This window comes from Chaetura pelagica, unplaced genomic scaffold (assembly GCF_000747805.2).
Source record: "Chaetura pelagica isolate M959 unplaced genomic scaffold, ChaPel_1.0 scaffold65, whole genome shotgun sequence".
Lineage (NCBI taxonomy): Eukaryota > Metazoa > Chordata > Aves > Apodiformes > Apodidae > Chaetura > Chaetura pelagica.
The window spans coordinates 3,992,706-4,005,588 of NW_009953386.1; the positions used below are offsets into that span (position 1 = coordinate 3,992,706).

General features: G+C 37.5%; 1 protein-coding gene across 1 annotated transcript in view; it reads left to right on the forward strand.

Annotated features, from left to right (window-relative positions):
• Positions 1 to 1,885: 1,885 nt before the first annotated feature.
• ATG3 (autophagy related 3) overlaps positions 1,886 to 12,883 on the forward strand; it is a 22,116-nt gene continuing 11,118 nt past the window's right edge. The window contains exons 1-6 of the mRNA XM_009998271.1: positions 1,886 to 1,889; positions 2,365 to 2,441; positions 5,568 to 5,617; positions 6,847 to 6,917; positions 9,379 to 9,486; positions 11,757 to 11,806. Coding sequence (XP_009996573.1) covers positions 1,886 to 1,889; positions 2,365 to 2,441; positions 5,568 to 5,617; positions 6,847 to 6,917; positions 9,379 to 9,486; positions 11,757 to 11,806 — 360 coding nt within the window. The remainder of the gene's footprint in view (positions 1,890 to 2,364; positions 2,442 to 5,567; positions 5,618 to 6,846; positions 6,918 to 9,378; positions 9,487 to 11,756; positions 11,807 to 12,883) is intronic.

Genomic DNA, 12,883 nt, shown 5'->3' on the forward strand with positions numbered 1-12,883 from the left:
GCTGGGGGCGGCAGCCCCCGGAGGGCGGGTGTTGCTGGTGCTGCTGCCCGAGAAGTGCCTCCCGTGCGGCTCTGTGCTGGTAAATCGGCTGCAGCCTGGTTCCGGGGGTGCCTTGTGCTGGTTGTTTTGGGTGAGAGGGCACCTTCTTCAGCTGACATCTGACAGAAAAGCCACGTGTTCATTTCATGAGCTGATGTGAAGTTCTGTAGCGCAGGTTACTCCTGTATCAGCATTACTGTATTAACGCAGCCCTCTGTGCGCCGAAGTAACTGTGAACAGTAGAAATGGGCTGTTTCGTTTTTTGATTGCAACACTGTTGAGGAACACATCTCTTCTAATTCCTTTTATTGCTGGTTTGTTTGGGGTTTTTTTTGTTAGAAACAAACTGCAAGTCTGTTTCTGCAGTTGTTATGCTACCTCCCCTTTTCTGCCTTGGGTATACAAGTACTTTTTATGTAAAACTCAGCTTTGTGTGTGAATGCTTAGCTTGTCAGCAGCTCTTTCTCTCCTGTTCTTCACGTTTTTCTATGTTTTTGAAAAAATAATTGCACTGTAATTGTGGATGACAGTGTCTCTGCCTGTGTGGCCTGTATGCCTTGTACTCTACAGCTTAGATCTTTGGGCAGAAGAAGGTGATACACAATTATTAATTTAACTTGTTCTTCTGTGGTATATCATATGCTCTTTCCTGGGTAGTGAGTCTGATAGAATTGCCCACCAATGTGACATTTATGGGCTGCAGTAAGTTGTGACATGGAAAGGTGAAGTGGCTTGTTTACCATAGGACAGTTGCTGTTGCACAGCTGGTGTAATAGTGGAGGAATTATTGTGTGCAGCTGTACTGTTGGAAAGAGGCAGAACCTCACACAAATGTGAGTTGATAACATTATGTATATATTTTCCTTTTAGAAGGGATTGAAATAAATACTTCCAACTACTTCAGAAATAAATTAGACATGTGTTTCTCACTAGCTTACATACCACAGAATGTACAGAGATGGAAAAGCAAACTGTTTACTCTCAGGGAACAGAGGATGGATGCTTTAAAGTTTCCTTACGTAATTCCAGAAACATAAGTTTCTGCATGTTACCTACTGCTTAGAGTTCATTTTGAGGTTATGTATTAAGTTGATTCCACTGTGGTGCTTCGTAATGTGTAATAGGAATTCTCATTTTTACAGTCATCCAAATTGCTAAATTAGAGTTGTTTGAGTTTCTTTGATTTCTGTTAATTGGCATATAGTGATGTTACAGTGTTTGTACAGCTGCTGTTTTGTTTCTTCTTAAATCTCTCTTCTTTAGAAATGGGGGTGAAAGTAAGTACTCACTGATCTTATGAAACAGGTGTGCTCATTTCATTTCACATAGCACAGATGATAGCATCAAGCATAACTAAGTTCTGCAGTAGCTGCTTTTCTTTAGTGCTTTCTCAGTGATTTAATGGGGTGAAGTTGTAGCCAAAAGTAGTGTACTTTTCAGTTGCTGCTTTTAGTCTGCACAGAAAAAAGTCATGAGTTCTTTAGGGCAGGAATTATTCAGTAAATGATCATGCAAAAACTTGAAGAGTGAGGTATGCTGTGGTTGTAATTGTGTTATTTTTAAATATCCATTCTTGGATAGCTCTAATGCTGGGGAGCTGTAGTTTTTCTTGGTGCTTGAGGCTTTTCTGAAGAAAACAGTTAAGTTTGAAGCAAAGCACACTTACTCTAGATATGAGTATGCAAAAATGTTGTATTGTTAAACTTCATAAATGTCATTTTTAATGCAAAAGTACTTCATTTTTCCAGTAAATCATGTTGCTGCTTGCCATCAATTCTCCCTGAAAAACACAAAAATATGAGAAAATCAAAACGGTTACCATGGGGTGTACAATGAAGGCACAAAAATGGGTACAAAAAAACTTAATAGCTAAGCATTTCTGCATAACTTTTCCCTACCACAATCCATTTGGTTGCTTATTTCATTGCCTTTCTTACCTGCAAAGCCTGGTATTGATGCATTGCAGGGCTGTTCAGTGCTTAGAACAAGGCCCAGACTCCTGACTGTGAGGACCACTGATTCCAGCTCGTTTCCTCTCTTACTGACCAATGTGATACTGGGGATCTTTTCTTTATTATTGATATAATTAGCTGTAGAAAAAGAAATACTTTGTATGTGTGGTATTTGTTCCTAGTACCTCACATTCTGCAACAAGTAATTTTCTTCAGCCTTGTATCATGGGATATGGAAATAAGGTGCCTATCAGCCCTGGCGGAGGTTGCCCCCAAGCTGATTTCACAGATCTCTTTGGACAGAGCTAGTTCCAAGACAAAAGTAGATCAGACGTTTGTCTTGCCTGTAAAGTGAGGTACTTAAATTTTTCAGTAGTTCTCAAAATTTCTCAACTTTCTTTATTGCAGGAGTCCAAGTTTAAAGAAACTGGAGTAATTACACCTGAAGAAGTAAGTATTTAGAAACTTTAAAAATGTATTTTGAAAGTAGTGTAACTTTTACTCAAATTTGATGTGTTCATCTCAAGCACTTAATGTCTTTGCCAACTAATAATTGCTTCTTGAAACAGTTTCCACAAAGTGGAATTTTTAAATGGCCTTTTTACGCTACAGATGTAGATGAACAGAATTCTCTTGAGATAATTCTTGACATCTGAATGTGGTATGCTTTCTTCCTATGTTACGCTATGAAAAGCTTGTAAGGAAGCTCGTGCAGGAAGCTTCCATTTGTCATGGAGTTCAGGCCTGAAACGGGAATATACTTATTTCAGAGGTCTTTCCTGTAAGCAACTCCAAGGGGAACTTTATCTTCGGAACAGTCTTTGCTTACCTTACTTCTGGTTCCTTCCAAAGCTCTGGCTAAATCATTGTGTTTGTCCACACCAGTGGATTGTTGTTTTTTCCTCCTCTACTCTATAGACTACTTCAGGCTGGTTGTATTTTGGATTGCTGCCAAGCAATTGTAATAGTTGGGGACTGCTGCAAAGAGAAACCAGCAGGATTTTTTCTAGAATAGCAAAAAAACTGATTGTGCAGTGCTATTTCAACTTCCCCATTCTGCTTTTTCTCATATTAATGTGCTACTGTTCTAAAAATACATTGTCTTTACAGAGGTGTAAGAAAACAGTGTTAAGACTGTTAGGTATAATGAAAGAAGAATGAGACACAATGCACAAATGTGAGTATGAGATGGAAGAATAGTGACTGATGCAGGCAGATAATGTGGGCAGAAGTATTTTTCCTAACGTTGGCACCTGGCACTTTTCTGCTACATTGCATGGCAAGCAAGCATTTATGGTTTCTATGGCCAAGAAGAGGACTGCCTAGAAAAACAGGCTTAGCAACATGGTTATCTGCTGTTCTGATAACCATTCAGATATGTGTGTGTGTATATTAATGTTCATATTATAAATATGTAATATATATTACATATAAACCAGCTATAGCATAGAAGGTGCAGATAAGTGTTCTACTAATGCTTAATCCTTTCTTGATCTATGGAAGAAAACTTTGCAGTAGTACTGAAAGAAAAGGTACTTGAAGGTAGCAAGAACTACACAGTAAGAGAACTTGAATAGTATGTATTCTCTGTATGAAGTTAGATCCTTCAAAGCAGTAGTCAAGGGAGTAACAATTGTACATCAAGATTGCTTTGTTAAGCTTAGATGGAACTGGAGCATGGATCTGCTGATTTTCCCTTTAACAGTCTTGCCTCTTACCTGATGATTTTGCTCTTTATATAGTAATGATTGTGAAACAAGAATTGAGGTAGTCTATAATGATGCTAGGATGTTATCTTTGAATGAATTTGAATTTTTGGGGTAATGAATCTCAATTTCACTGTATTTAAGTCTGAAACTGATTATTTTATAGACTGTAGGATTTCTGTGGCATGTCTCTGAAGGCAAATCAATTAGCTGTAAGGCTGAAGATGACTCATTAACCAAATTCAACACCTACTCCCTCTTTTCTTGTATCTGTGTACTTGATTTAGTTTCAACAAATTCTTGCCTGCTATAAGTTCTGACTAGTTAATATGTCAGAAAGATAGCACCTGTTTTAATTTTATATCTGAGTACAAGCAAATCTTAACAAATCATCTTTTTTTTAGAAAGTTGTTCTAAAATTATCTCTTGCCATTTTTGCAGTATTGCCTCAGGTATGAGATAGCATTAGTGCTTGAGAAATAGAAAGTGAAACCGGCTAGATGAGTTGTGCTGTCTAAACTGAATAAAATGCAAGTGAAATGTCAAGTAGGTTTTTTGCATCTGTTAGACTCCTTTTTTTTTTAATCTTTAATAACATATTTGAAAATTGGTGCCACAGTGTTCTGATTCCTTGAACAGGGAATTTTAAATAATTCTGGACTTTCATGTGCAGTTATTATGTAAAGGCTAATGACTTATAAAATTTCCATCTGTGTAGGGAGGGATTGCTGTTTTCTTTAAAGTGAAGATTTCATTTTCGCTGGACGTGTTTATTCAAAAATAAGTGATAGAAAGCACTTTTGCAGAGGTTAAATCTGTTAATCCATATGCACTGTGTGTTGTCCTGTTTTCCACTGCGCTGATATGCCTCGCTTTGGAGGACATGGTGAGAAAATGGCTGACATGCTGCAAGCCTGTTTGGTTATGCTGCAACAACTGTTAGTCAACCACAAGTACATTGTTATAAATTGACATTTTAAGGCCAGAAGGTAACTAAAGTAACTACAGCAACAGGTGTGCACCCATGTTTTCAAAAGTAACTGGTGCAAAGACCACACATCTCTGTTTTAAAATTAAAGTTTGCCTTTCTCAATTTCTATGTATAAAAAAAAAAGCCCAGTGGGTTAGACTTTGCTGGGTGAATTTTGAATTTGTACAGAAGTCTATTGTGAGTATTCCAGTATCATGTTAATGTATGTGATGTGTTTTTTATAAAAGCCTTTATCTCTGATACTACAAAAAAGCAGAGTGAAGATTTTTAAAAGCCACTTCTTCAGAACAAAGTTATGCATGCTTTTCAATGTACTAAGTAATGGTTTATCCATATTTAATTAACAGTGATGAACTATCATAGTGATGGTCATTACTTAAAATGTGTACTGTTTTATTCTTCTGTGCAGTTCTCTCACTGATTCAATTAATGTCATTCTCACTTTTTTCTTCCTGCAAAATTGTTTTGAATGTTGAAAGATAAATAATTTTTACACTAAGCTCTTAATTTTCTTTGTAAAACTTTGAAGAGTGGTAAATAAAAGCAGTTTCTTCATTGCAAAGTATAAAGAGTTACTGTGATAGCAAGCTTTTTTGCTTGTTAAATGAGTAATGTGCAGTACCACAGCTTTTTAAACTTGAATGGAATTTGCTGTTGTGCTTAGTATGCATTTTCAAGTGAGGTGGATTTAGTTGGGTTTTCATGGTTAGCTGAGAAATATACTTCAAAGAAAGCCTCAAACTGATATTAAAAAGTTATTAGTTACATAGTTAATCTATCAAAGGAAGGTGCAACTGAAATATTAATATTGAGAAAAACAGGAGATAATTTCCTTATACTGTATTTACCAGTAGTTCAATTTTCTTCCTCCCTTAACAGTTTGTCGCAGCTGGAGATCACTTAGTTCACCACTGTCCTACTTGGCAATGGTAAGTAGAATCAAAAGAATTCTAGAGAGCTAACATCCCTACCTGTGCTTTGATAAATCTCCACTGGATACAACTGTATAGTTGTCTCATTTCAGAATAGTACATAGACTCTTTCAGTAGAATTTCAGCTGTTTTTGTGATTAAGCTGACTTTCAGTCAGGGCGGATGTCTTTATTGTTCTGTGTAGCAGCAATGGAGATGAGGATTTGTTTGGGAATTTGTTTGCTTGTTTCCCTAAGGCTCTAGAGGAAATAAGCTGATACATATGCTTTCAGTGCTTAAATGCAGTAGCAGCCTGTCTCCTGGAGCTTGTCTTGGTGATAGAAAAAGCAAAGGCCATTTGCAAGTAGAATTGCTAGGAGGTACCTGTAACTGACATATTTTTAGATCAGCATTTCTTAATTAAATTTGTTTGAGTTGTCTGGCACCAGATCACTTTGAGCAGTGCTTGCCCTTGGAAATCCTTATCTTTCATATACAATAAGGGTGTAAATAAGGTGCTTCTGCATGTTTTACTGGTGTCTTGTAATATAAAACTAATTAGCTAGTACCTTGATGGGTATTTCCTGTGCAGCTGGTTTAATCAAGGTTCTTCGCTCTGTGCTAGGCTGTGAAGAGCTGAAGGAGAAATTATTATGCCTGAATAATTGTTTCTTGCCTTTTTAGTGTCTCCTTCAGAAGAAGTGTGATGTTGAGTCTATTCTATGTGCTAGGAGTTTGGAACAAGCTATTTAAAACACTACTCTTGTTTCAAACCAAAAACAACTTGAAAGTGAAAGCAAGTGCTTGAGTAATGTGAGCTTAGGAAAGGTTACTTGAGCTCTGCTGACAATGGGCAGGTTTTATATTTCTCGAGGTCTATTTTTGGCTTTTTCTGAAGTGTATTTTTTCAGACATTCAGGACTATGTTGTTGCTGATCCTAGGAAATTTCTTAAAGACTGGATTGTCCTATCAACCTATCTTTGCTTGGCCATCTCAAAGTGAAAGTAGTTTTTAAAGCAGAAAGTACTTCTGATCCAAGACTCTGTAGTTTAGGGGTGGGCAACCTTTTTGATCCCATACCTGTATCAAAGTCTTTGTATAGGAAAGAGTAGAGTCATAGCAGCATTCTGAGAAAAATACAAGAGGATTATATAAAATATTCCTGATATTTGTTGAAAATACAAGGGTTCTTTTGTTTGCAGATCATCAAATTCTCAACTCTTTTATGGTGCACTTCATTTTACAGGGCTTCAGGAGAAGAACTAAAAGTCAAGGCTTACCTGCCAACAGACAAACAGTTTTTGGTAACTAAAAATGGTAAGGCTGAAGTTTAAATATAACTAAGTGTTCTGAGGTTTGATAGCATGTTTGACTGTTTTGTCAGCTCTATGGATTGTCTGTATTGACAGGAAGCAAATATCTTACATTTCGGATGCTTTGGCTTTGAAATATGAAAGAAGTTCTTCTGACGTATCTAGAGTAGTTTCTTAGACCAGTTTTTAACAAGGCTTTAAAATAGTAATGCAGCTTGCCTTGATGAAGTAGAAATTAAGTTTAAACATTACAAACCTCCTTGTCTGTCTTTCTGTTTCGTGTCCTTCAACTCATATTCATTGCCTAAAAGGAAAATACATGTATTTTCCTCTTCCTTTTGGAAAAGGCTATTGAAGTGTTCCTGAAATGTTTTTCACAACGACACTGATACTTCTACTTCAGATGTGTAATTAATGTCCCTATTGCTGTCAATAACAATAATATAAAATATAATTTCAAATAAAATGGCACAACCATGGGGAGAAAAAATTCTCAGAAGATCTTATGTCAAAATGTGTCAAATATAATTCCATTAGATGAACCTTCAGTACTAAGAAGAGATTTTCACCTGCAGTGGGTTGCATTTTATACTTAGCTTTCACTTGCTGGCTTTTGCTGTCATGTGAAAATGCTTAGAGTAGTGTTGAACAAACTTTCCTGAGATGGTCCTGATGGTTGGATGGCCAAGTGATCTTATTTGTCTTCCTCCTCCCCCACTTCCAGGGTCCCTCACGGCTCTGGTTCTTCTAGATCATATTTTAAAATAATGTTTTGTGCTGATGGTGAGACATTTCCCTATCACCTCAGTACAAGCTATGAGCTGTGGGGGAGGCCGTGACCTCATTTTGGAAGTCTTTCAAGGACTTCTCTTCATTGTGACTTTCATGCCCCTTTTCCCTTTCTAGGAGCAATTTACAAATTCCGCACTTCATACAGCAGGGTGGGGGTTTTCTCCACATTAATATAAAAGAATAATTTTTTCATAGTCCTTGTTTACGATGTTGGAGAATTACTGTTTTGCCTTAATCAGATCCTTCTTCTTTCTTGGATTATTTTCTGAAGTCTTTGTGTAAATCTGTACTTCAGTGGCTCTGTAATGTATATAACTGAAGTTATTCCAAATAACACATGAATTCTAACCAATTCTAAACTTCTATATGTTAATTTGTAATTAAACATTCCTAATTTTGCATAAATAGCTGATAGAAACTTAGCAGAATTTGAAAAGCAAATCAGTTTGGTAAAATGATGCTAATTCAGGTGAAGTTGTACTTAGTCTAAAAGTTGTTTTGTAATTTGAAAAAAAACTAATAAGTTGTCTCCAGTTGTTAGCAAACGTATAGGCAGTCTAAGGAGACATGAGAAGTTAATTCCTTTCTAATCTGTAAGAGGTTGGATGAGTCCTCTAATGACCTAGACAGGCTGGAGAGTTGGGCGGGGAGAAACATGATGAAATTCAACAAGGGGAAGTGCAGAGTTTTACATTTGAGGAAGAACAACCCCATGTACCAGTACAGGTTGGGGGCTGACCTGCTGGAGAGCAGGGTAGGAGAAAGGGACCTGGGGGTCCTGGTGGACAGGAGGGTGACCATGAGCCAGCAATGTGCCCTTGTGGCCAAGAAGGCCAATGGCATCCTGGAGTGTATTAGAAAGAATGTGGTTAGCAGGTCAAGAGAGGTTCTCCTCTCCCTCTATTCTGGCTTGGTGAGGCTGCATCTGGAATATTGTGTCCAGTTTTGGGCCCCTCAGTTCCAGAAGGACAGGGAACTGCTTGAAAGAGTCCAGCACAGAGCCACAAAGATGATGAAGGAAGTGGAACATCTCCCTTATGAGGAAAGGCCGAGGGAGCTGGGTCTCTAGCTTGGAGGAGACTGAGGGGCGACCTCGTCAATGTTTACAGATACATTAAGGGAGAGTGTCAGGAGGACAGAGCCAGGCTTTGTTCAGTGATGACCAGTGAAAGGAGTCATGGATGCAAACTGGAGCATAGGAGGTTCCATGTGAATATCAGGAAGAACTTATTTACTGTGAGAGTGACAGACCACTGGGACAGGCTGCCCAGAGAGGTTGTGGAGTCTCCTTCACTGGAGACATTCAGAACCCTCCTGGACATGTTCCTGTGTGATGTGCTGTAGGTGATCCTGCTGTGGCAGGGGGGTTGGACTTAGATGATCTTTTGAGGTCCCTTCCAACCCCTAAGATTCTGTGATTCTGTAATGGATAAGAGAAGAATGAACTTTTAAGGCCACAGCAAGTGTTGTACTGTACATTGAATAAACGTTTGGTACAGCACATCAACTTTTCTTTTAAGTTCGTGCTTCTTCATTTGAAAGATAGCTTTAGGTTTCCTTAAATAATTTAAATATAAGAGACTAAACATTTCAGAAGGCTTTATAGGATGATTTGCTCGAACCTGGTTTTGTATAAAAAGGCTGCATTAATTTTATTTGGCAATTTTTTGCAGTGCCGTGCTACAAAAGGTGTAAGCAGATGGAGTACTCGGATGAGCAGGAAGCAATTATAGAAGAAGATGATGGTGATGGGGGATGGGTAGACACTTTTCACAATGCAGGTATTTGATGTTTTGCTTCAGACTTTGTGTTTGGTAATCTGAAATATTTTCAGTTTCCACTCTTGGAAAGTAAAATCTTTTTTTACACGTAGATGGCTGTGGATTAGTATCTAATATGAAAGAAGTTACATTGCCAGCTACTCACTTGATTGGTATATGACTGCTCAGGTGTTTAACTGTTTGCCTGTATATGCCTGAAACGGGCTACGTTTGAGAGGTGTTGACAGTAAATTATATCAATATTCTCTTATTAAAGTTCTAGGAATGTATTTTTTAAAATCAGCTGCATAGTGGCTCATTCCTTAGTAAGGACATCCTGTGAAGAGAATGCTTGTTCAAATTATTTGTTTGAAGAATATGGTGGTTTTTAGTATGATTGTATGTGAAGCACATTGAGATCTTTATCTTCATTATGACCTCAACCAACTTATTTCAGTGCTTCCCATTCTGTTGAATTGTTAGATTGAGCTAAAGGGGAGTATTATTAGAAAACGGTTATCATCTTGGTATTGGCGGTAACTGGGGGAGGGAGTGGGGCACTAAAATGAAATAAATAGGTTGGATGAGATTTTGTGTAACCTGGTCTAGTGGCAGGGTTCCCTGCTCATGGCAGGGGGGTTGGAACTTGATGATCTTTGAGGTCCCTTCCAACATTAATGATTCTATGAGGTGAGTGTGGGAGATGATCCTTTTTTACACTAAGCCCTTAGATGAGCTTGTGCTTATAAAGAAATCTAAAAATTACTGCTGATGTGAATCTATCTCATTAGCTTTTGTAACAGAAGAGCTTTTCTTAGCTTTTATAAATCCTTATGTTCTTTTCTAAGCATTGGCAGTTGTATCAGTTTTAATCTGTTTTCTTTGTGATGAATTAATAAAATTCTGTCTTGCAATATTTTCTTTAACAATTCCAATCTAGAAGGTACTCCACTCAGTTTTTAATTTATTTGCTGTATATTATTTTGCTGCAATATGGAAGAAGTTATCTTAAACAGTTCATCCAGGCTGAGGAGAAAAAGGGTGGGAGAAGATGCCTTTTTTTCTGTAGATGTACATTTTTCATCACTGGCAATTCTTAAATGTGTCATAGCTCCTAATAGAACACCCCACGCCAAATAAATAATTTGCTGTAGCTTTATATATCTTTGAATCAAGGATACATTTGCCATCACTGCTGTGCATAGGCTCCTCTGCCAAGTTTTTTTTAGGCTTGACTGGTTTGGACACCATGCGGTGTTAGCACAACTATAAGACTGTCTAGACATAGCCAGATCTCCAAACACTGCCAAAGGAGATTAAATCTGTTTCCACCCATCTATAGAGATGTCCTTTAAAACACCACTTTTTCCTGGTAGGGAGAGGTTGTGTAGTCTCCTTCGCTGGAGACATTCAAAACCCACCTGGGCATGTTCCTGTGTGATGTGCTCTAGGTGATCCTGCTCTGGCAGGGGGGTTGGACTAGATGATCTTTTGAGGTCCCTTCCAACCCCTAAGATTCTGTGATTCTGTGAAATGTATGTAAATTATCACACAGCCACTAGAAATACATTGATTCCAAGTAGCATTCAACTGACGTTGTTTTCTTTAAACAGTTATTTCTAATGAGCAGTTACTTGATTCTGGGTTAATTCTCTATTATGATAGAACCTATTTTCAGCTGAAGAGTTAAGTAGGCAAATGTATTGTGTCAAAGCAGTATTGTCATGTATTCTGACGAGTACTGGGTGAGGGCTGCAGTAAAACTAGAATGCTAATGGGGAGGAACTGGAGAGTTGATACTACTGTGGTTTGGGATGCTTTTTATCCTCACTTCCTCTCAGCTAAAAGCATTGAGTGTTTTGCTGCATTATGCTTAGTCATGGACACCTTGCTTTCAAGATGCTCAGAAATATTCATAGATGCATGTCTTGCTCACGAAGTTGAGTTCCGTTATTGTGACATGAGTGCCTGAACTCACTGAACTCACTTTTTATGCCAAAATTCCTTAAAATAAAAATCCAAATTACTTTGCTGTGTTCCATCAACAAAGGTTGTATGATTTGCAAGAGCTGTGCTGTTGTGCTCTGTGTTACTTGCATGGTGTGTTTATGAATCTCCAGCTCCAAGGATGCTACCAATACCAAATAAACAGCTCTTCAAATATCAAAATAGTTGTGAAGTGTAATTTGGAAAGCTCATATTCTGCTTTCCGAAATCTTTATAACCTCTTTCTATGCTATTATGTAACAAAGAAACAAACTTTTTTTAATGTGAACTTGTTCAATTTACAGGTATAGTGGGTGCAACAGAAGCAGTGAAGGAGCTCGCCCTAGACAGTAAGGTACTTTTTTCTAAATTTTCTTCTTGCTTTATTACAGCATCTGAAGGTAATGGAAGTCTTACCTGCAGCAATCTATTACTGCCTGCAGATTAAAATATACTTTGTTGCTAGGTATATTGCAGATATACGTTGACCTTCAGAGACTGTGATATTAATCAAAAAATGTACATCTCCTTATTACTATGTGTTTACTGAGACAGTCTTGTTTTTGAAATGTCTTCAGCCAGTGTGCTCTTGTGCTGGGCTTCTACAAACTGAAAATGAAATTATTTTCAGTGATACCAAACCTTTGTGTCTGAAGAAACTAAGATTGTCAAATTCAGTGCAAAGAAATTTTTAAATGGAAAATAATGTAGGGATGTTAAGAATATCTTCATAATCTTTAACTACTGCAAGTAGAGTTTTAACAGATTTAGGTCCTGTTTGACAGGCTTGTTTAGTACTTTAGAAGTACTAAAACTGTTTAAATATATATGCTTTGATGTCATCAGTTTCTGCACGTTTCAAAAAAGTCACTTTGCAGCAGGAGCCAAATCTGAACTCTTAAGTCCTCAGGAAACTGAGAACAATTGGAAGTACCTGTAATGGAAATGTGTTAGTTAACATGTTTAAAATATGTGGAGATACTAAGAGACACAAAATGCTTTCAAAGATTAATTGGTTGTTACACTGGATCTGTGTGCTATTAGAGTTTATTAAACCATGCAGGCACAAAGCTTTGAATTCTAAAATTGAGGAAAAGGAATGGACTGCCACATGCTACCACACAATTATGAACAGCTCAAAATGCTCTTGATGTGATGAGCTGTGAAATACATGTATTTCAAGCGAGACCTTACTGAACATAATAAAAATAATGCTTTTTCACAAGTCAGTAACATAAGGGTGGAAGAACCAATCTAATTAATACCTAAAGGTGATCACTATTGCTGCAGAACACAATACTTGCAGCATATTACTATGATTCATAACTGCTGTTGTGTGTTATGAATTGGATTTCACATCTAGTGTATTGTTATGTAGAAAAATCTGTAGTACAGTTGTGGTATGGTACTTTTGTACAGCTCTTTTCCTGCT